The sequence below is a fragment of the Vulpes lagopus genome, chromosome 23, assembly GCF_018345385.1.
Source record: "Vulpes lagopus strain Blue_001 chromosome 23, ASM1834538v1, whole genome shotgun sequence".
Classification (NCBI taxonomy): domain Eukaryota; kingdom Metazoa; phylum Chordata; class Mammalia; order Carnivora; family Canidae; genus Vulpes; species Vulpes lagopus.
In genome coordinates this window covers 19197255-19220937 of record NC_054846.1, presented here as the reverse complement: position 1 = coordinate 19220937, position 23683 = coordinate 19197255, and the positions used below count along the sequence as shown (strand labels likewise).

The following is a 23683-nucleotide window of genomic DNA, read 5'->3' as shown; positions in this document are numbered from 1 at the left end:
GAACCGACCTGACTTCAGAGGGAGCAAAGAGGGAGAAGGGGCGACGCTAGAATCCTAGCAGGAGAGACGGGCGCTTCCAGGCAGGGAGGGCGGAGGCGCGCGGGAGGGAGGGAGAGAGGGCGGGGGTAGGGGGCAGGCGCGGGGAGAGGGAGTATAACTCGGCGGCCGCGAGGCGCGGGGGCAGTTTCGGGCGCCCAGGTCTGCAGCCAGCGCCTAGCCGAACCCAGCAACCCCCCAGATTGACGGCGGAGCCGGAGGAGGAGCGCGTAGTCCCCGCAAGGCGCACAGAGCTGGGAGCGGCTGCGGGAGAGCGCAACTTTGCATTGCCCTTCCCCGATCCTGCGCTCACCCAGCACTTCTCCAGAGGGTCCCGGCAGGCGGGACCAGTGCGTGCGCTAAGGACGAGCACCCGGGCGGACCGGGAAAATGATGATGATGTCCTTGAACAGCAAGCAGGCGTTCAGCATGCCGCACGGCGGCAGCCTGCACGTGGAGCCCAAGTACTCCGCACTGCACAGCGCCTCGCCCGGCTCCTCCGCGCCCGCGGCGCCCTCCGCCAGCTCCCCTAGCAGCTCGAGCAGTGCTGGCGGCGGCGGCGGCAGCGGCGGGGGCGGCGGAGGCCGTAGCAGCAGCTCGAGTAGCAGTGGCAGCAGCGGCAGCAGCGGCGGGGGCTCGGAGGCGATGCGGAGAGCGTGTCTTCCAACCCCACCGGTGCGTATTCCTGCATAATCAACGCTTAAAGGCACATTTTGACAGCCCCCTTTATCTGCTTGATGTTTTTTTCATGTCTGCACAGCAAATCACCCCACACCTCCAACCAATTTCCCCCCTCTCTCTCTTATGTATTCAGCGGGTCTTTTCTTTCATATTAATTTTTATGACCTGGGATGTTGCCTGTGCGCGTGTTGTGTTGTGTTGTGTTTGCAAGCTTACTTTCCTCCTCCTCGTGCACTCGGCTTCTCTCAGTGGCTTGCCTCCTCTTCGTCTCACCTGCTTACTTTCAGGATTATTATTATTATTATTATTATTTTAACGTGCTGGGAATGTTGTAGGCGCGGCGGCGTTGTCGAGCGCTGTGCCGGGGCTTCCGGAGAGAGTGCGCACAATTCCCTGCTGAGCGTAATGTGTGCCTTTTACTTGCAATTGCAGAGCAATATATTCGGCGGGCTGGATGAGAGCCTGCTGGCCCGCGCCGAGGCTCTGGCGGCCGTGGACATCGTCTCCCAGAGCAAGAGCCACCACCACCACCCGCCCCACCACAGCCCCTTCAAGCCGGACGCCACCTACCACACCATGAACACCATCCCGTGCACGTCGGCTGCCTCTTCCTCGTCGGTGCCCATCTCGCATCCGTCCGCGCTGGCGGGCACGCACCACCACCACCACCACCACCACCACCACCACCATCAGCCGCATCAGGCGCTTGAGGGCGAGCTGCTGGAGCACCTGAGCCCCGGGCTGGCCCTGGGTGCCATGGCGGGCCCCGACGGCGCCGTGGTGTCCACGCCAGCTCATGCGCCGCACATGGCCACCATGAACCCCATGCACCAAGCGGCGCTCAGCATGGCCCACGCGCACGGGCTGCCCTCTCACATGGGCTGCATGAGCGACGTGGACGCCGACCCCCGGGACCTGGAGGCGTTCGCCGAGCGCTTCAAGCAGCGACGCATCAAGCTGGGGGTGACCCAGGCTGATGTGGGCTCCGCGCTGGCCAACCTCAAGATCCCCGGCGTGGGCTCGCTTAGCCAGAGCACCATCTGCAGGTTCGAGTCCCTTACGTTGTCGCACAACAACATGATCGCGCTCAAACCCATCCTGCAAGCGTGGCTCGAGGAGGCCGAGAAGTCCCACCGTGAGAAGCTCACCAAGCCCGAGCTCTTCAACGGCGCGGAGAAGAAGCGCAAGCGCACGTCCATCGCGGCGCCGGAGAAGCGTTCGCTGGAAGCCTACTTCGCCATCCAGCCGCGGCCCTCCTCCGAGAAGATCGCCGCCATCGCCGAGAAGCTGGACCTTAAGAAAAACGTGGTGCGCGTCTGGTTCTGCAACCAGAGGCAGAAACAGAAAAGGATGAAATATTCTGCCGGCATTTAGGAGACCCTGGGTCTCTCCAGGGACAGCCCCTCCTCATCCCCTCTGTTCCCTCCCTCTCTCTCCTGCCTCTTTTCTTTCCACTTTTGGCTACCAGAAGCAATTCCAGTAAATGTGAATCCGGAGAAAGGGAGGATTGGAGAGCGAGCGCACGAGCGAGCAAAGGCCAAGCCCGGTGAGAAGGTGAAACGGTTTCTCAAAGGAAAGAAAAACAAAAGAAGGGATTTGTCAAGTTGTAGCAAAGTTGTCCCCTTTGACCCCACCCCATCCGGAAAAGGCACCTCCGCTTCTTCGCAGGAAGTCTGGAGCTGGCTGTTTGCAGAAAGGCAGACGAGACAGCCTTTTGAAAGGCCCCCAAAATGATCAAGTAAGATTTGTTTTTATTCCTAAAGACATCGCCCTTGTTCAAGTTTAAAAGTACACTTTGCAGCTATTTTTCAGAAATAGAAATCGATTCAGGACTGAAACTTTAAACTAGAGTTGATGCTTAATGTGATAGAGACATCTCTAAAGTATTTTGAATTAAAAAGAAAAGATGGCAGATTTTCTGCATTTACACTGTATATTATATATATATTTTTATTGTGGTTCTTACCCCCCTCTCCCTCTCCCAAGTGTTAATGCTTAAGAAAGGAGTTGCGCCTGCTGTGTTCACTGATCTTGAAAGCTATTAGATTATTGCCGAACAACCCTCTGTAAATTATTAATTTATCTCTCTAGCAACTTAATTTGTGCACATTCTAATTAATTAAACTTTAGTCTAAAAAACGGGGGAAACGTATGGCTAGTGGAGTTAAACAATTTTATGTTTGACGAGTTTATTGAATTTTTATGGCTCTCCTCTTATACTGTGTTCCTTTTGGCCTATTTGTATATTCTCACTTTGAATGACGATTGTTTTTTTTCTTTGTTTTTACTGGTAGTGTTCTGATTTGTGAGTCGACACTCAGTAATGGATGTCTTAATCGTGTAGACCTGATTCACTGTCCAAAGTATTGTTTACTTTGTTACATATTTAATGGGGGATTCCCACATTGTCCCCACTACACACGCGCGCTCTCACTCACCATTACACACACACACACACACACACACACACACACCTCTAATGGAAGAAAAGAAGTGAAGCAATTGGAAGCATGACTATGATGCATCATTTTCTAGCTTTAGGTGCATTTTGCCACTTGGTGTTTGCCCTTCCAGATTCTAAGATTCCACCAAGGTATTTCAATCTTCTTGTTTTCAATTGCTTTGTTGATTACATTTTAACATTTACAAGAATCCTTCAGTTTTTCCTTTTGGAGGTTTGTTTGTAGAAAAACTAATCTGAACTATAAGAAAGACAGTGCACTGCTTGTAAATTCACATTGTTTGGTAGAATTCTTTTGGAACAACAACAAATTAGGTACATGGTGACTGGTACCTTATCTATTGTAAATATTCCATTCAAAATGATGCACATATAGATATATTCTTACAAATTTTGCTGTATTGCTGTTCCATTTGAGGCTCTCTGAAGTCTTGAGTTCTGTATATGATCTGCTTTCTTGTTTCTTTTTTCTTTTTGTTAATAGATGGTTTATTTACTATGGTAATGTATTAAGTTATTTTTGGTGTTGTTTGATTGTCTTTCATTGAAAAGATGATTTTAATGTTTTATTGGCAAAGTATGCTGTTTTTTTCATTAAAATATACTATTAAAATTAAATGGCTTTTAAAATGTGATGTTGTTTTCAGTCATTTATATGGAAATTATTTTGATGGGGGATTTTTTTTAAAAGCAGGAGCATTTTGATTTATTATAGAGTTGCTATCATAGTCTGATTTGGATTTAGTAGGGGCTGTTTCTCTAGGAAGGTGCAAAAGAACAGGGTTTATAATAGACCTCTAATAGCTAGAGCTCATCTTACAGGGTGCTTTGCTTTTCTGTCCACATGAGATTGTGATATTTGGCTCTACATACCTCCCTTTGAATCTCTTCTCCAGATCTGCGATAATTCTGCAAAGAGAATCTTTGTGAGCAAGGGTATTACATGGGTAAAAGGAAGAAAGGAACTCTGTTTAGTTTTCAGCAGCACTGGGAGACTGGGTGTGGCAAGAGGTCTATTTCTGGGGGTAGGACACCCTAGTTGAGGCCTAGGGGCTGGCCCATCATAATTTTCAGTTCAGTCACCACTCCTGGAAAGCAGTGTCCCAACCAGAGCAGGGAGCACTTAGGTTACTGGCTTATAAAGTAAAGTACATCTCTTCCTCTCTCTCTCTTCCTCCATTTCCATAACCTTTACACCAACTTACACTCTGTAATAGGGAAAGTGGGTGGAGGAAGAAATCCTGAGTGGTTGGAAGGAGTAGAGTTAACCCCCTTTCTATCACTCACTCAGACATCAGAGTTGGTGGAAATCTAATGGTCATCTGGCACAAAGAAATTCTGCCTTTGATATACAAACTTTTTAAAATTTTTAATCCTCATTTAAAAATACTTCCCCACCCATTTTAAGCAACATATTAGGTTTTTAAAGGCGTTTTGTTTTTCGAGAAAGCTCTGGTTTAGATATATACATTATTAATGATGAGAACACCTTACTAATCTATAGGTCCTAGAAGAGGAAGAACACTTTACTAATCTATAGGTCCAACAAGAGGAAGGGGGATCCTATAGGGGAAATTCTGCCACTCCAAGCTGTGACCTAATATGGAACTTTTGGGGCATGTTTCTTATTTTGAAGATAAAGTTAGGAAATGTCCCATGAGTCAATGAAAATTGTTATAAGTGGCTCAAGTTGAGATTAAATGTCGTTAGAGAACATGATTTTCAGATGTAACAAAAAAAAAAACCTGTTAGAGTTAATGGATAGTAAGTGGAGGGGCTTCTTTTTATACAACTTAAATAAGGAAGACACTGGAAGAGACAAAATCTGTGTGTCCATTTAGAAACAATGAGATATATTGTATAGATGCTAAAGGAAATACTGAAATTTGTTGGGATTTAAAAGAATTGTGAATCCAGATACAGTGATATTGATGGTTTAATTTTATTCTTATATTTTGGAGGTTGAAAGTCCCATCTACTTTGCCATCTATTCCTAGGTTCAATTTTCTTGAAAAATCTTTTCAAATAGCCAGCCCTTACCTCACTACAGCTAGGTCCTGATTTCAGCACCACGGATAGTAACCACAGAACTTAGTCCTACTCCACCACAGGTTTGACCAAGCCCTGTCAGCCAGCTGGAGAACTTTCAGCTTACTTTTTCCAAAGTGGAGAAAATAAGTTAAATGGCTTGAGTGTGTAGCAAGCCAACCTTGCTGATCTAGGATTAACATTTTCTTTAGTAAGTAACCCCCTTTCCCCTCAATGTGGCTGTTATCTAAGTCTAGGATATGTGCATTAAGAGAAAGGGGAGTCCATTCGAAGACTGACAGGTGCGCTAGTGTTTTCTTTCTACAAATATAACATCTTTACACGAAGAGAAAAAAACTGTAAAAGTAGTAGAAATTGGGAAATATATTGACAGAAATAAAACAGGTATTCTTTAGTGAATTTGAAGTACATGGTAGCTTTCATGTACACATGTTTGTCCAAGATTTTTATGACAAAAATGACATAATGTTAACTATCCATTTACTTCAACAGTTGAGAGTGAAGGCCTATATATTCCCCCTCGTTCACTAAGTATTTTTTGTCTCCCATGTTCCTGCACTTTTAAAACTGTATCACAGTTTGAACTACATCTTCTCTATGTTATTATGAGAGTAAATGAAACCTTCTTGCCTATAAGATGGAAACTATAATCATTAGTTAAGCTTACTTAAATGTTTTTGTTTTATGGAAAAATCAGAATTTTAAAAAAGAAATATATTCTGAAAGTTTTTATTAGTGAGAGTTGCAGAGATATATCAAAACAAACCAAAGGGATTTGGAGAGACAAGGATTGGTCTTAAAGAAGAAAGTAAAGGTAAGAACAGAATGAATCCTGTATAAATGGCTAAGAGATATTTGTTTAGTATTGGCTTTCAAAATACTGAGGTAGATAAAAAGCAAATTGTGGGTAAAGAGCCTTGTCATATCAATGAAATAATTTCATTAGCATTCATGACTCATTTCCTAATTTTTTTCTCCAAGGTCCACAATTACTATTTAGTTAGAAAGAGATATTTTATGAATTGACTTAGCACACCTAGTCATCTTCAATTTGACATTTCAGAACTATGCAGTTTATTTTTTTAAACTTTTCCAAATGCAAATGATCCAATCTTTTGGTTCAATGCAATCATCTAAATCTAAACTATAATGGAATAAATGTCTAACAGCAAAGATCATGTAAGTGCTGGTTGATATCTGAGTATTCTCTATACCAATTGTATTCTGATGTTATCCAGAAAAAGTGCAGTTTCCTTTGGATATTTAACATTAAATAGTTGGTCAGTTCTTCGTTGGATTACATCTCATTGACACGTAGCTTGGGGAAAAAGAATGGAAATATGAAAAATCAAGTGAAATAATTATGATTTACGGTCCATATAATACTCTTCTACTTTCTATAAAGTGTATTTTAAAAATAAACAACGATACATAACTAACTCTTTTTACTGTCAAGGACAGATTCTGAAGCCTCTCTTTGCCAAGAGACTTGGAATTGGGGGCATAAAAAATGCTTTATTTCAAGCTTTAAATGAATTCATTTTGATCTATCTATTGGGGACACTCTTGAGGACATGGTGGAAAAGACATTTTAAAATCCACTTGATTTTAAAAGGTGTATTATTCAGAGGATAAAACTTAAATTTTTCCAACCATGCCATGGCAATAATTTTCGAAATTTACCTTTTAAATTGTTTGGTAAATTGTTTGGTAAAAACAATTTATATCTCCAGGTAAATGGTGTACATTAGAACTCAAAACTGTACTTCACTTTTCAGTTGGCCTTGGAGGGAGGGGCTGCAATAGAAGGGGGAAAAAAAGTTAGATTGGTATTCTGATAGGACAAAAAGGAAGACAAAGGTTCCCGGATAGTTATGATGATAGAAATGTTCCTGAAGTCTACATTTGTCAGGAGACAGATTTATGGCAATGAGAAAAAAAAAATCACTAAATTTTTCCTGCGTTGCCCCTTTAAAGGAGCCTCTCCCAGTACTGAAAAGCTATTATGAGTGAATTAATAAATTACACAGCAAATTATTAAATCCAGATAATTACAAGGAATAAGTAAGTAATCATTAGTTATCTCAGCTAATTACTGTGGGTCAGAGCCAGCCGGAATGTGAAATCCTCCTCGGGAATTGAAATTAACTTTGCACAGTGAGTCTCTCTGCTTGACATCCCCAGTCTGTAGGCACATGGCAGCTCCCTTGTGAGCTAGTCTTTCTATTTAACTTGGAGAGAATAGAAATAAAATTAAGTGGCGATGTGATAATAGGAAGCTGCTCAGAGAGCAAACTGTGGGTTTTATCCTGTATTTTCAATGCCTGCAGATGAAAAGCTTTATTTACACCAGTTTCAAAAAAATTTAAAGCACCCTTGTTGAGATAGATTCCCTGAACACACACACACACACACACACACACACACACACACACACATCTGCAGTCATGTGGTATGACAGTCAGATTAGCAACACATGAAGAAGGCTCAAGAAGAAAAAATGTTTTGAGGTGTGTGTGTGTGTGTGTGTGTGTGTGTGTGAGAGAGAGAGAGAGAGAGAGAGAGAGAGAGATGGGGGTAGCAGTGAGAAAGAAAGAAATAAAATGAAAATATTACTCTGCTTTTATCCCACAGAGTGGAAAGGCTGTCGAAAAGTGCAGCCCAGTCTAATAATCTGTTTGTTTTGTTTGGGTAACAATATGCTTTCATCTTGCCACAGGAAGAACCAGCTTAGTGCAAATGTTGTCTCTCGTTGATCTTTCCGCCAGATGCTTCAAGAAACTGATGTCACCTTTTTTTTTTTCTTTTTCATATAGCATCACTTTCCAAAGCCAGCCTCCACTACCCTCTCTCTCTCTCCACTCCCACCAACCCCCCAAGGCCTTCTCAAAGGGCAGAGAAGACAGCCAAGCCTGGTGCCTGTAGGAAGTGGAAAATGTATCTGTGTGATAAAGTGATTGTGTGTATCACAGGGTTGGGAAAGACTGGACATACGAAGAAAACTGCTGTTAATATATTAAAATGAGGAGGGAAATCTAAAGAGCTGCTTTTTTTATCAATTGCAATTAGATGGACAGTCTTTCCGCTCATTCCCTGCTCTAGTCTGGGATGATAATAAAAATTTAATGAAGCCTGGGACGAGCAGAGAGCTCTGTCTAGGGACCGTGGAATAGAATATTTTAACTGTACATTTATACCAACTGTCTGGCTTCAAAGACGTGACTGCTTTTAATCTCGAATTAGAAAACCACAGATTTGAAATTAAATATTAGATACCCTCGGATCCCCTTCCTCTCTGAAATATTGTCACGATTCTGTTTTCCTCCATTGGCCCGTAACACATATCTTAGGTCTCCAATTACATTTCCGTGAATAATAGATGGCTTTGATAGGGTGCAGTATTCTGGTGCTTTTGTTTTTTTTTTTTTTTAAAATAGAGTTAATGCAATATTAATTGGCTGTAGATGTTATAAGAATGCACAGCCCCCTTTTCAGGAACAAATCGATGAGATAGGGATAGGAGAGTCAGCGAAGGCGAAGGCTTTTCCCAGCGTAGGTCACTTCTTTGTCGAGGGGACCTTCCTAGAGATTTGGGTAAGTGGAGGGTGCTTTGAGTTCCGAGGCCCTGGCTGCGTAGGCTCCGCAACCTGGAGAGAAAACAACTGGTGAGGGCGGAGGTACAGAAAGAGAACTGTGTGTGTGAGAAGCAGGGTGTGGGGAAAGCGATTACCGAGAGGCTTTGCTGGCTTTTCAGGGCTAAGGCTTGGCGCGCGCCCGGCCGCGCTGGCGCTGTTGGAGGAGTCAAGATCCTGGCACCCACGGCTGGGGCTTAGCACCACTTTGCACGTCGCGGGCCTTGGGTTGCATGCCAGCCCCAAGTTCCCTCCTCCAGATCCGGGTGCACCTCGGTGAGAAGCTGGTTGGGAGGGCGTGAGGGCCAGAGTCCGTAGGAGTGGGGGTGGGGTGGGGGTGGGGGTGGGAGGGGCAGAGCCGTCCCCCCGCGCCGGCCTCGCCGGCCCTGGCCCCGCGTGGCCCCCCGAGCCCCGGGAGCAGGCTGCTTGCCAGGCGCGCAGCCGGGAACCCGCGAGAAGGAGGCCCGGGCGCCTCGCCCCCTCGCATTTTACTAATCACGTCTATTTAAATTCTAGCGCGGTCCGCCGCGCTCTCACCGGGAAAGCTCTGGAGAACTGGACCCATCAATTATTCTGAAAAAATCCCAGACTACGTGAGGCTTCCAGCCTGCGGGAGGGAGGCGGCGGGAGGAGGTGGAGAACCTCGCCCCTACTCTTCCACGCTTCTCTCCGCCCTTCCCCGCGCCGACGCCTTGGCGTGCACTTAACTTCAGGGCTCCGGGGCCCAAAGGAGCTGCTGCACCTTCTGATTTGCGCTTCTGCGGACCGGGCGGGGAGGTGCCGGGCATAGACTGGGGCCTGGCCTAGCCTTCCCCTCGCCCCGCGGGGAGAGCTGGGGTCCCAGGCAGCCGGATCGCATAGACCACCGTTTCGGGCCTGCTCCCCCCTTGGCGTCGCCGCTGCCACCCTCACTTTTGGCCGCGTCCTAAAGCGGGCAGGCTGGTTGGGGGATGCTGGGCGCCGAGCAGTCACCGCTCTGCCTTTACTCGGTAGACCTGTGAGGATGGGACCTTAGGGACATTCTAGTTTAGAAGCCTTTTAGGAACCTCGATCTGAAGTCCTCTAGCACTCCCCCACCCCCTACTCAGGCTTCTGGATGCCCCGAGGCGGAGCAGCAAGCCGGGCGCGCAGCTGGACGCGCGAGGAGAACGCGTTGGCTCTCAAGTAGGGAGGCGGGAGCCGGGCTGGTAATTACTGCCCCCCCAGCCTCGCCCGCCCCACCTCCGCACCGGGTCTGCAGCCATCACTCCAGCTGTCACTCGGCGGAAAGCGAGCGCCCTCCCCCCTTCCCCGACTTTGCTCCAGCTAACAGAAGCCGGAGAGTGTCCGGGTCGGGGTTCCCACATGTGTGTTATAATTTTTCATAAATACAATACTTCCTCCTTCCTCTGTCCCCTAACCTCCCCATTTTCTGGACCCTGGGAGCATAGTCAAAGTCTTATTTGCGTGTATTGGTGAGTGTTTTTTGTTTTGTTTTTGTTTTCTTTGATGGGGTGGAGAGGTTCTCTTGTAGCTCCTGGGTTTCCCTGTATAGTATGAGGCGACAAGGAAATGAGAAGTCTGTATCAAATGTTTTTGAAAGAAGCCAACTGGCTTCTGGAATTCTAAGATGCCATCAGAGTCATCCTGTTAAATCAATGCGGTTTGATTAAAAAAAGAAAAACAGAAACAAAAAACAAGTTACTGATGGGCTTGAGAGTGATTGAAAGGCTTAAATCAACACCCTCTGTGTGAATGACTCAGGCAGTGTTGTTATTCTCAGAAGGCCTGGGGGACTCTGAATTGGTGGGCTCACTGGAAGATAGATGGTTAATAAACGTAGGGCCAGATACTCCTACTTTCCCAAAGGGACACCAGGCTTTTGCTAAATGGCAGTCTGTATTCTCTGTGCAATTTGGTTAAATGGTGGTGAAGGCTCCCTGATTTCCAGAGACAGACTAGGTCTGGTTTAGGGAATTATTGGCCAGGTGTGTGAGGTGATGGAAGTGTGTACATGGTGGGAAGCTTGAGATAATTCTTTGGAAAAAGCAGTCACTTCATTCTCCAAATTCAACAGCGGTCCAGGGTCCAGATATAGAAGTGTAAGTTTTCCTGGGGAATTTCCCTGACCTCTGCCCAGAATAGCCACCCCTGCCCCAATCCTGTTCTCTCAATTTCCTTGTTTTAAATCCATGGACTTCTATTCATTAACCTGGAAGTGGGGAAGGTGGGTGTGAGGTATCTCTTCTTTGGTGTAGACCATCCTCTGAGGCCTAGAGGGCCCTGTCGCGCAGCAAAGCCAGGGTGCATACCTCTGCCCAGAGTACATCCTAGCCTCCGCAGGCTTGGCCTAAAGCTATAGACCCCAAGAGAGGTAGAGATCCTCCACTTCAACTCTGTCATTTTCTGGAAACTTGTCATCCAGGTAACACTAACAGATAGATGGATATTCATAAACTGACACAGGGGGTACATACAGGGCTGTTCCCTGGGTACCAGCACACTTGGATGAAACTTTTCAAACTCACTCAAAATCTCTCCCTCTTATTGTAGCCCAAGCAAATGGTTGGACTGGAAGGTGCTTGAGACTCACCTCCCTTCGTGTTTTTTTTAAGTGCACCTAACTGGCTTTGACCTTCTGTTTGTCATAGGTGTCCTTCCTGCCAGTCCTGCCTTTACACAGAGCCAAGACTTGGTGTTTTTTGGCTGTAGCACCTTTGGCTTCAAAGGTAGAGTCCGTGACTGCCAGGAAGGACATAGGGTAAGGCCTGCCTACAGCTGGGTCCAGGAGTGCGAGGGGCCAGAATTAGATGGAGTGTTCCATCTGGAATCAGGATTCAGTGCTTCAGGCCGTGGGCTCTCCTGAACTTTGTGGTAGCTTCCAGAGAGGGCAACCAGGCTCCCTGGTTTGAAGGGTTTGAAGTCCCATTTTGGTACCAACTTGGAGGTTCTAACTAACAATGCAAGATCTGGCTAACTTTCCTTTTTGGTACCTGGAGTGACCACTTCTTTGCCTGGGACCAGAAAAAAAGCCACCACTTTCTCCTCCCTCTCCAGAGTCTTTGGTCATTGAGGTGGAGGATGAGTGGAGGAGGATAACCCAGTCCCTGGCTGCTGAACTAGGAGTTCTGATTCCTTTCAAGAGAGGACTTGTTTTTGAAGGCGATTGCGGTCAGATCCTTAAGTTACGTCTCTAACTTCGTGAACCGGTCCTAAATGTGTTAAGTAAGAATCAGCTGGCAACTTGCACTTTCTTTCATCAACTTTTCACTTTGCAGTCCTGAGAGCTTTTAATTACAGTATTGTCAGAGGGGCCCATTCTTCTATTTCCTAAATCATTTCATTGATTTTTTTTTCCCCTTTCATGCTGCCTTCCTTTTCAGCAAGTCTTATTTTTTCTTCCCTGGGATTCACTCAGAGTTTGAGAGGTGAACAAGAAAAAAGAGGGGGTGTGAAGGGAGATTGGTGGTTAATAGGAGAGTAATCTCTACCTTTCCCCAGGGAGAGGGAGAAATGCAAAGAATGACCACATCTGCCCTCTCCCCAGTGGAGACAGTGGAGACACACAAAAGAGAAAGGAAAGCTGTAATAAAATAGAAAGGGCACAGCGTGGGGGAACCAAACCAGTCCCATTTCATCAAGTATTCTTAATTAGATCCATGAGAACCCCAAGTACCCAGATACTTGGTAATTCATCTTGGTTACATGCGTTTGTTTACTAGAAATAAAATCGCAAAATTTCCTGAAGGTGACTCGAACTATATACTCTGGGCAGGAGGAAAAAAGTGGAAGGATAAGCAAATCTCACTTTCTGAGCTGAAATGTGGCAAACGCAGCTTCCCACAATGAAAAGCTCAGCTACTATTCCTTCCAAAACCGGGTGAAACCAGAATTCTTTGCTTTTGTCACTAATTTTGTTATTTACGTAACTCTAAGCTTTATTTTTTTCAAAAGTAGAGTTTTTATCATCCGGTTTTGGCATCAGCACGGAGCACAAACCAGCTGTTGGAAAACAGGGAGGAGCGGGATCTTGCTGTCAGACAAAACGAGAGGTGAGGCTGCTCTTTCCACTTACTCCCATTGCTTCAGAATCCTACACTAGTGGGTAGAAGAAATGTCTAGATGTTTCCTGAATGTCCCTTTAGCAGTAGGAGTATGTGTGATTGGGGAAGAGGGTTGGAGGGAGGAGTAGATAGAATTAATGGAAGATGGGAATAATCGTATTTATTGAACCCCAATTTAAAACTACTTCATAACTCAGTAATGATGGTAAGAAGCATCCCTACTCTCCACCATTTAACTCCTGGCCATTAGGTATCAGTTACTCCCAGATAAAATGATTTAATCAGTCGAGGAGAAATCTCTTTAATGCTCAATCCCTCACCCTTCCATTTTTCCCCTCCCCTTGCCCTCTTCTCATTACTCTCATCTTTCAAATGGCTTAGATGAAGAAATCTTAGAAGCTACTGTCACTAGTAGAAACAGCTCTCTTATTGAGGCAGGATTTCTATATGAACTCTAACACAGCTCATGAGTAGCTTATAAAAATGACCCCCCAAATCCGTATTTATCTTGCATGTGTAAGGCAGAGAAAACTGTCCTGAGATGCAGCAACGCTTGCTTTTCCTGCAGCAGAAAGACTGAGTTTTTATTTGTATTTTATAATAAGCCATTGACAAGCTAGAGTTGTCTGTTTTTCAGGTTTGCAAACTCAACTCTTAAACAAATTCTTTCCACTTGTTTAGGAAAGGATGCTATCCCTGAAACTGCAGCTGGAAGCAGCTCTAAGCAACCCCAGAGTTACAGAGGGCATTTGCCCCAACTGATGCCTAGTAGACGTGATAAAGCAGAAAGTGGACACAGGTAACACCATTTTAGAGTAACTCTTCTTCCAGCCTTCCTATTTAACTGTCAGAGCAGGAACAGGTCATATGGAAATCAATTTTAAGAATCAATCCCCAAACCCTTTCACTTACTTAACACTTATAATGTGGGAAGCACAGGAGGGAAGGGGGAAAAAAAAGCAGAGACACAAATGTCTCCTCCACTTTAAATTGAGTAGGTATTAGAGTTCCTCCAAACTAACCTCTCAGAACTGCTTCTGTTCTTGAATTCTTTTTCACTTTTTCTTCCCACCACACCCCTACCTACCAACCATCATCTTTCTCTGTCCCCTCCTCTTCCTCACTTTCCTTTTCCCATTCCCTCCCCACTTCCCAGCACTTTCTTGTAGAACCTGAACTGTGTGCAAAGCTAGAAATGAGATGTCATATGATTTCACAGTTAAGAGGTTTCTAGAACTGTGATCAGTAGATCCTAGATTCCCAGGAAAGTTGTCTGTGGCGTTGCAGGTACTATGGGGGTATGTGGTTTGGGAGCATATAATGCAGCCCTGAACCTTACTGAAGGAAAGACCTGTGTCTATTCTGGGTGTCTTGGTGGGTGTGAGGTACGTCCAAGGGAGTTGAGTCTAGATTCCCTTTTGTGGACCTCTTTAACCATGCAAAGGAGATGCCAAGGACATTTTTACTCTCATGGTTGAAGAAGCACACAGGACTCTAGAAGATATCATATTTACTACCTAAACACACTGACTTTTAGATGGAAATGCCATCAGTTGTCTCTGCCCAGTTCTGTTGCAGAACTATTAATCATATCCACAAGGATTGCCAAAATGGCAAGGCTCTCTTCGCTTTTCAGTTTATACAGAACAGAATCATTTACATAAAGTCCTTAAGGCAAATAACTGTTGGGGCTCTAATTTATATCTGATCGAAAATTAGCCGTCATTATGCGCTCCATTAGCAGCATCTTTAATGTGCTTCTAAGCACCATTTGTCAAGCGGCTTGTTAATATCCTTCAAGTCTTTAAAGTTGAGAGCTCATTAAAGAGTGCGCTCTGTTATTGATGTAATTTAGATGAGTTTGGAAGAGCAACTACACCATGCCTCGAATGGGCAACCTCCAGAAGCCAGGGCAAGGGGCCATTTGGTGACCAAGTTCACTATGAAGGATTTCCCAGAAGCCTTCATGGTTCTCTGACAGCAGGTCTCTTGGACCCAAAGAGCTGTTTTTGAAGGCCCACTCCCTGACCTGGGCATAAGTCATCCATTTCTTTGGGAAGGCCTATGTTTGTCTTCTGTGTTTTCTTTTTTTCCTCATCAATTCAAATTCACTGTGGCTCCCTGAACCTTATGAGAGGGAGCGGGGAGCATAGAAAAATAGGCCCTGATGTAAGGTCCTTGATGAGAGAATTTGCCAGTTTTCTTTTATCTTCTTCATACCCCCATCTCATATTTAGTGCTACTCATTTACTTCCTGGGGCCTTCCCTTTATTCCACAGAGTGGAGGAAGTAAATATCCATTGAGAAAACCATAGGCTGAAAGACAGAGATACTGCCCTTGAACCTATTTTGACTGAGGTACAGTAAACCCGCTTAATTATGTACATATTATTACATTATCTATCAACCACCCCATCAGAAGAACATAAAGGCCAATAAATTACCTCAGTTATTTATCTAAAAATCCATATATTTTGTCATTTTCTTTCTGGAGGAGATTATGTTAGTGTAACACAATAAAGAAAACCATTAGCACAGCCAGAAAATTGCAACTGAGTGCAACAATAATTTCACTAGCAGGAATAAATAACAGTTTAGAAAGCTGCATTTTGTCCTGGATTTTCTGGTAGGTTGTATCAGCTTTCCTTTGATTCAAGTCCTGAGTGGATCTGTGAATCCTGCTATCAGGAGTTTAGTAAGATTTTGTACACCTTCCTTCCCCTCTATTGAATCTTATATTAAAGAAAAACATTCAAACCATCGTGATTTTTGGACCCCACTTCTATCTCTAAATTCACTTCCCCTCCTGAGGCCTTCTGGGGACTCAGAGATTAATGTAAGATAATGAAAGACATTAGGCATTTTATTCTCTCCTTTAAATTTCCAAGATTCTTTCAGCCTTAGAAGCTTGTGTGAAGATGGCTCTACTTTTTTTCAGATGGAGTAAAAATAAAACCAAGAGTTCAGGAACTGGATGGGGGTGGGGTTGGTCCAAATACCTCCATGTCTTCTTTAAACCCTTCTCTCCCCTTTATCTCCCTCTTAGAGAATACTCTCATTTTCATCATTTGTCGAACAGCTTATTCTTGCCGTCCACACCTTGAAAGAGTTTATTACTCACACATGGAGAAAGAGAAGGGAGAAAGAAAGATATAATAAGATCAATCTAAGGACATATTGAGGTCATATAACAGCACAAATATTCTCAAGTGCTCTGTATAATGTGCAGTGGGGATTTTGGGCAGTTTTATTGTGTGGTAGGATCCTCATCTCCGTTGTTTTTTACAGGATTCCTCCAGGCTAAAGTAATAAAGCGAGTAATTAGAATGCTAAAGACAGATGTAAATAACAGGAATGAGACAGCGGTGACAGATGAGCGGCTGGGTCAGGAAAGAGCCCAGTTGGTGGAAATGACACGGCCCCCGCCCCCCCCCCGCGGCCTCGGGCGCCCCCCCCCCCGCCCCCCCCCCCCCCGGCCTCTCCCCTCCCCCGCCCCCCCCCCGCGGCCTCGGGCGGCCTCCCCCGCCCCCCACGGCCCCCCGTGGCCGACCGGACGCCGTGGCTGGGTCCTCGCACGCCGCGCGGGGGGCCCGGGCCTGGACAGCTCCAGGCCCCACCGCTGACCCGCCGCCAGGGGCGCGCCAGGGCCTCCCCCTGCCTCCCTCCCCCTCCATCCCCCCCGCGCCCCGGCCACGGCTCCCGGGCTCCGCGGGCGCTGGGGCTGAGGCGGCCCCGCAGTCCTCGCAGCAGCCGCGCGGCCTTGGGGCCTTGGGGCCTTGGGGCCAGGAGGGGCCGGGAGGGGCCGGGAGGGGCCCGGAGCAGCCTTCGCCGCCGCGCGGCCCCGCAGCCCCGACTCGGGCGCCCGGTCGGCGCCGGGCCTGCAGTCGCGCGCTGAGAGCGCCCCGCGGACCTTCAGTGGGCTCCCCCCAGGGCCCCCAGGCCTCCCCCAGCCCCAGCCTTTCCCGATGTAAAGGCCACACTGGCCCACGTGGGACCGCGACCCGTCGGAGCCCGCAGCGCCGCAGCCCCCGGGCCGGACCGCGCCTCCCCCCGCAGGGCTCGGGACTGAGCGCCGCCGTCGGTTGTCGTGCGGAGGTTCAAAAGGGTAAACGCCCCTAATCACTGTCTGGGACGTTAGAGAAAGAAGAACCAGGCCTGAATCAAATCTCTTAACAGGTCCTTTAGTGATGAAGGCCCCACAGACAACTCTCATGATCTGGTTGCCAGAGAGCACCTCTTGCTCCTGCGTGTAGGAGCCACAGCCCTGAAGCTGGAGCCTGTCCAGGGCTGAGGCTTTATTTCAGGGACAAGAACTGCCAACCAGTTCTGCACCGCTGCTGCCCAACGGAATGGATGCGCGGAAGTCTACGCTAGCTTTGGAGGACCGGATGCCTTCTTTTCCGCATCAGTACTCTTCAGACTACAACGCACAGGCATCAAACAAATGAAAAACCCCGGAGTGAGCCAGATTAGGATAGGAGACGACCCTAATCTCTCCAGGAATGTTGGTACTGGGGTAGGTGAGCTGGTACGGGGATGCTTCTGGCAGGTGCTGGTGAAACACGGGGGATGGGTATGGCAGACGAAGAATTCCTCTAGTACTTCCTGGATTATTAACATCCCACCAGTGGAGGAAGAGAACCATTCTTTCAGATTTTTATTTTTATTTTTTTATTTTTTTTAAGATTTTACTTATTCATTCATGAGAGACAGAGAGAGAGAGGCAGAGACATAGGCAGAGGGAGAAGCAGGCTCCCAGCAGGGAGCCCGACGTGGGACCCGATCACAGGTCTCCAGGATCACACCCCGGGCTGCAGGCAGCGCCAAACCGCTGCGCCACCGGGGCTGCCCTCTTTCAGATTTTTAAAAGAGGCTTGTAAACCAATGGGGTAAAATGGGAAATACATATTTATTAATTTTGGTTTTAATTTTTTTAAAAAAATGTTTTTAAATTCAGTTTGCCAACACATAGTATAACACCTAGTGCTCATCACATCACATGCCTATCTTCTCCGCACCCCCCCCCGCCTCCCCCCCATTCACTTCCCCTTCTGCAACTCTTGTTTATTTCCTAGAGTTAGGAGTCTTTCAGGGTTTGTGTTCTTCTCTAATATTTCCCCACTCAGTTTCCCCCTTTCTCGTATGGTCCCTTCAACTATTTCTTATATTCCACATATGAGTGAAATCATATGATAATTGTCTTTCTTTGATTGACTTATTTCACTCAGCATAATACCCCCCAGTTCCATCCACATCAATGTAAATGGTGGGTATTTGTCCTTTCTAATGGCTGAGTAATATTCCATTGTATACATAGACCACATCTACTTTATCCCTTCATCTGTTGAAGGACATCTCAACTCCTTCCAGTTTGGCTATTGTGGACATTGCTGCTGTAAACATCGGGGTGCAGGTGTCCCAGTGTTTCACTACATCAGTATCTTTGGGATAAATCCCCAGCAGTGCAATGGCTGGGTCAGCGCAGATCTATTTTTAACTCTTTGAGGAGCCTCCACACAGTTTTCTAGAGTGGCTGCTCCAGTTCACATTCCCACCAACAGTGCAAGAGGGTTCCCCTTTCTCCACACCATCTCCAACATTTGTGGTTTCCTGCCTTGTTAATTTTCCCCATTTTCACTGGTGTGAGGTGGTATCTCATTGTGGTTTTGATTTGTATTTCCCTGATGGCAAGTGATGTGGAGCATTTTCTCATGTGCTTGTTGGCCATGTGTAGATCTTCTTTGGAGAAATGTCTGTTCATGCATTCTGCCCATTTCTTGACTGGATTGTTTGGTTTTTGGGTGTTGAGTTCTTTATAGATCTTGGATACTAGCCCTTTATCTGATATGTTATTTGCAAATATCTTCTCCCATTCTGTAGGTTGCCTTTAAGTTTTGTTGACTGTTTCATTTGCTGTGCTGAAGCTTTTTATCTGATGAAGTCCCAATAGTTTATTATTGCTTTTATTTCCCTTGCCTTTATAGACTTGTCTTACAAGAAGTTGCTGTGGCCGAGGTCAAAAAGGTTGCTGCTTGTGTTCTCCTCTAGGATTTTGATGAATTCCTGTCTCACATTTAGATCTTTCATCCATTTTAAGTTTATCTTTGTGTATGGTGTAAAAGGATGGTCCAGTTTATTCTTCTGCATGTGGCTGCCCAGTTTTCCCAACACCATTTATTGAAGTTGGTTTTAATTTTCAATTATTATTTTGGTTTAAGTTAACATTTTATTTTTAAACAACTATCACATCCTTAAAAAAAAACATGAGGGAATGACTGTGGGGCATTTATAAAGCTGGTGATGATGAGCACTATTCCTCTTAGGCTCTTAGATCAGACCTATAGGTCAGATTTTTTTGAGGCTTTTGTTAAGTCTATACTTAATAAAAGTTAAGTGTTTCAGATAGGCCTGGCTAAGGAATGAGATGTCTTTCCTAGATGAAATTTTTACCAGCATTGGTGGGTATTGACGAGGGGTCACCATAGAATTCAGGGAAAATTGGCAGGTTCCTCTGGATGATATGTATGTTTCAATCTCTAGTAACTGGAGGTCTGATCAGTTATAAAAAGACCAATCTTGGTAAACCGAATTGGGCCTAAAACTACTGCCTCTGAAGAAATATACTGGGTTAATGGATAAATTCCCTCTGTTTAGCCTCAGGACTTAAAATGTGAGTCTGCCCTAGAATTTTGATCTAGTAGTATTTCTGATAGCAGTCTTCACTTACTCATGTGAGGAAGCCTTACATGTGGACTAAGAGTCAGGCTGGTGCAGCCGGTGGTGGTAAAGGAGAGTGGTGAGGATAATGCCTCAGCAAAGGTTATATTGTAATTGTAAATATGTGCTATAGCCACCTGCTGGACATGGATTCCTCATTGCTAAGGTAGCTATGTGACTGGAAATCACATAGGAGCAGGAGGAGTGCTGGGAAGGAATTAGAGGTCATGTCAGCTTGGGCCACTAATGTAAGGGATGAGAATCACTTCTTGGTTTCCTTTTATCTGTGTGAAGGACCTTTACTGTGTGCAGAACTCTCTTCTGAAATTTTAGAATGTTACCTTGAAATTTCAAATGTTAGCTTGTAACTCCTTAGTGGGTAATGAACTTAATTTAGTGGGTTGTGACTAGCATAAAAAAAATTTATAAAGATTGAAAAACAATAGAAACAGATCACATATTGTGAGAGCAAGTTTTGTTTCATGACACTTTCGTTTTAGTTTTTATTTATGTCTGTATGCTTATATTGGCCTATGGTATTGGACTAATGTATTTCTTATGGTGTGTTTTAATCTAAAACATTAGAAAACCACTGTTGTAAGGCCTACACTGTGTCCTCCTATCTTATCTGGTTAGACCAGTCCTTAGCGATTTAGAGTTCTTTTTCTCATTGTCATTTATTTGTGCTGTTTACTTAATGCTTCTCTAATGCTTTTTGGTATCATTAATTTCTCATGTGCACATGTCTTTTCTGCCTAATTGATTTTAAACTTCTTCAAAGACATATATGTTAGGCTTTTTTTTGTATACTTCATGATTTCTAATGTGGTGCTGAACACATGAAACCCAATCGATGGCTGATTATGTGCCTAGCAAAAACAAGGCAGATATTAGCTCACATGCCACCTTTTCAGGAATGCTTACTTTCTTCTTTCTTTCTTTCTTCTTTTTTTCTTTCTTCCTTTCTTCCTTTCAAACAAGAAGTTTATTTAAACAACAAGATGCTTGACTTAAGGGAAAACTCTCTAGGAATCGTTTCTTTTAGAGTAATTTAAGGGATGCATTTCTTAACATGTTCCTGGCCTCTACTCCAGTCCAGGTGGTGTCCCCCTATTACTGGTTCCCAGAGCACTATGTAGTGCCTTCCTAGCACTTATTGGAGTTTGAATATAAATATTTGTGACTAGGTGATTTGTGTCTTCCACTAGAGTGTGAGCTTCATTGAACTGAGCCTCATCTGTTGATCTTACATGTACCTAGCACAGTATTTGGCACATGGTGGACTCTTAATGTTTGTTGACTGATCGATTGATTGACTGACTGGCTAAATGACTTAAAGAATGACCAGCAGTTCTGGCAGAGGCAGCAGGCCCTTCCTTGCTATCAGAAAGACACTTTGCTAATGAACAGGGGATGAGAAGGGAAGAGTATGATCTGATGATTTAAAGAAGATAAACTTTTGCATGGTGGTGTCTCTCTCTCTTTTTTTAAAGATTTATCCATTTATTGAGAGAGAGAGAGAGAGAGAGAGAGAATGCGTGGTGGCAGAGGAGGGACAGAGAGAGAGGGAGAAGCAGATTCCCTGCTGAGTGGGGAGCCGGACCCCGAGATCATGACCTGAGCTGAAGGCAGACACTTAACAGACTGAGCCACCCAGGTGCCCATCATTATTTTTTTCCTAATTATGTTAGCAGCACACTATTTTGGATTGCTTTTACCTGGCTATAGACTTGGGTTCATGTAAGAAACAGCTATGCGAATGACATCTCTGCGATCTCTGAATAACTGATATGGAGAAAATGGATTCTGTTGGGAAGGTTCAGTTTGTGATCTACATGAGAAACCTCTCTTAGAACTCGTAAGGTATTTCTCCTTTTCATAAACCAGTAGTCTTCTTTTTATTAGATAAATGAGAACTCTACCCCTGTGATTTCCCTCTTTGCCCTGGCTGTTGGTGCAGGTTTAAGACTTGGGTTAAAACACACTAGGATTTCACTCATATGTGGAATTGAAGAAACAGAACAAATGATCACCGGGGGGGGGGGGGGGGGGGGGGGGGGGGGGAAGAGTGGCAAGCCAAGAAACAGACTCTTAACTACAGAGAACACACTGATGCTTACCAAAGAGGGGAGGTGGGTGGGGAGGATTGGTTAAATAGGTGATGGGGGTTAAGGAGGGCACTTGTGGTGATTAGCAGCAGATGCTATTTAGAAGTGTGGAATCACTATATTATACACTGGAAACTATTATTACACTGTATGTTAACTATAATTTAAGTAAAAACTAAAGAAAAAAACTTTAAAAATAAAATTGATTTTTTCTATATATAGAATATTTATCTTGTTCTCTAGGTGTTAATAACTTGTGTTTTGTTGTCATTTATTTATTTGATTATGTGCTTTCTGGCTTTATTATACCTATTTCAGCATACTATAGAAAAAATGGCATACATTGGCTTTGATCTGGGTGGAAATTCTTTTTTTTTTTTTTAAGATTTTATTTATTTATTCATGAGAGTCACAAAGAGAGAGGCAGAGACACAGGCAGAGGGAGAAGCAGGCTCCCTGTGGGGAGCCTCATGTGGGATTCTATCACAGGACTCCTGGATCATGACCTGAGCCAAAGGCAGATGCTCAACCAGAGTTACCTTGGTGTCCCAATCTGGGTGGAAATTCTAAAAAAATTTACATTGTAAAATTTTTTAGCTATGTGATCTTAGGAAAGTAACCTCACTGTGTCTTACTATTCTCATCTATACAATGAGATCAGTGCTACTTTCCTCATGGTTTTAATTATTATCTGAATTACCAGTACAGTGTTTAGCACATTTTAGGTGCAAAAAATACTAGTTCTCTTTCTTTCCTTTTTTGGTGTGTAACTTTAAATCCATTTTGGAAGGAGGTAAGTAAGATCCATGGCAATAAAAGGGTTTGGTGTGTGTATGTTGAAGTTAATTTTCTGTTTTTTTTTTTTTTTTTAACTTAGGAAAATAATCTTGTTTTTCTCAATTACTTTATCTATGAAATTCAGAAAATAAAAACCTTTATCATATCAGAGAATTATATCAATGTATAGATTATTTGTAGATGCCCATGTATGTGTCAAGAATAATCCTGAAAAGACTAGAAAGAGATAACTTGATGTGCTGAGAATGTCATTTCTAGTTTCAATTATCAGGTTTTTAAATTAATTACATATTCTTTTTTTAGTCGTATTTTATATACAAGCTTATCTTATGTTTCTTGAGGAAATTGAAGATATAATAATTCACATTTTCTTCTATCCTGAGTGTTGGTAGTATGTCTATGAAATGTGAAATAGATACTGTTTCAGCTCCGGGGGCCCACACTAAGGTGTAAGAAGTGGCTACAGTCTTATAAGCTTAGATTTAAAGAGCAGCCAAATAGAACTGGTTAGGTAGGCACACAGGCTTCTAGTAGAACCAGGTATCAGAAACAAGCTGGATATGTAGGATCTGGGTCCTCAATCACCTGGGAACGAGAAACCAAAATTTTTTTAAAAATATTTTATTTATTTATTCACGAGAGACGCACAGAGAGAGGCAGAGACACAGGCAGAGGGAGAAGTAGGCTCCCTGTGGGGAGCCTGATACAGGACTCAATCCTGGAATTCCAGGATCATGACTTGAGCCAAAGGCAGACACTCAACCACTGAGCCACCCAGGAGCCCCAAGAAACCAGTTTTTGATGTTCTGGGGAGGCTGGGGTTCAGCATGTAGAAAATGAAGGGTGTTCAAAATATGATACAATCATAGAACTGAAATGAACAAAATGAATTTTTTCTCTAGTTTCCTTTATACTTTTTGGGCTTTATATAGGAATCTGAGGCTAAGGTGTATTCTGGAGGTAACTACAGTATTAGGGAACTCTGCTGCTGTATTCAAGGTTTGAATGAGATCTGAGACCTTGTTTTCCCCGTGATATGATGTTTTCTTTTTTTTCTTTTACACCAAGAGTCAAGGAATTACTATATTAATAATTTGTAAATTGAATACTTAAATCATTAGTTTAATAAACTTTTATTGAGTTTCAGGTATTTTGAAA

The 23683-nt window shown here is 44.4% G+C and overlaps 1 protein-coding gene across 1 annotated transcript; it reads left to right on the top strand.

Moving 5' to 3' along the window:
* The first annotated feature begins 426 nt into the window (after positions 1–426).
* POU4F2 (POU class 4 homeobox 2) lies at positions 427–2091 on the top strand. The gene is made up of 2 exons (XM_041737787.1): positions 427–711; positions 1150–2091. Exons 1-2 carry the CDS (start codon positions 427–429, stop codon positions 2089–2091), a joined length of 1227 nt encoding a protein of 408 aa, XP_041593721.1.
* Positions 2092–23683: the final 21592 nt, after the last annotated feature.

Excerpts from the sequence above, each read along its gene's own strand:
- POU4F2 (XM_041737787.1), top strand. The coding sequence starts at position 427 with ATGATGATGATGTCCTTGAACAGCAAGCAGGCGTTCAGCATGCCGCAC. Across the intron at positions 712-1,149 it reads CGTGTCTTCCAACCCCACCG|AGCAATATATTCGGCGGGCT; the intron begins GTGCGTATTCCT and ends TTGCAATTGCAG.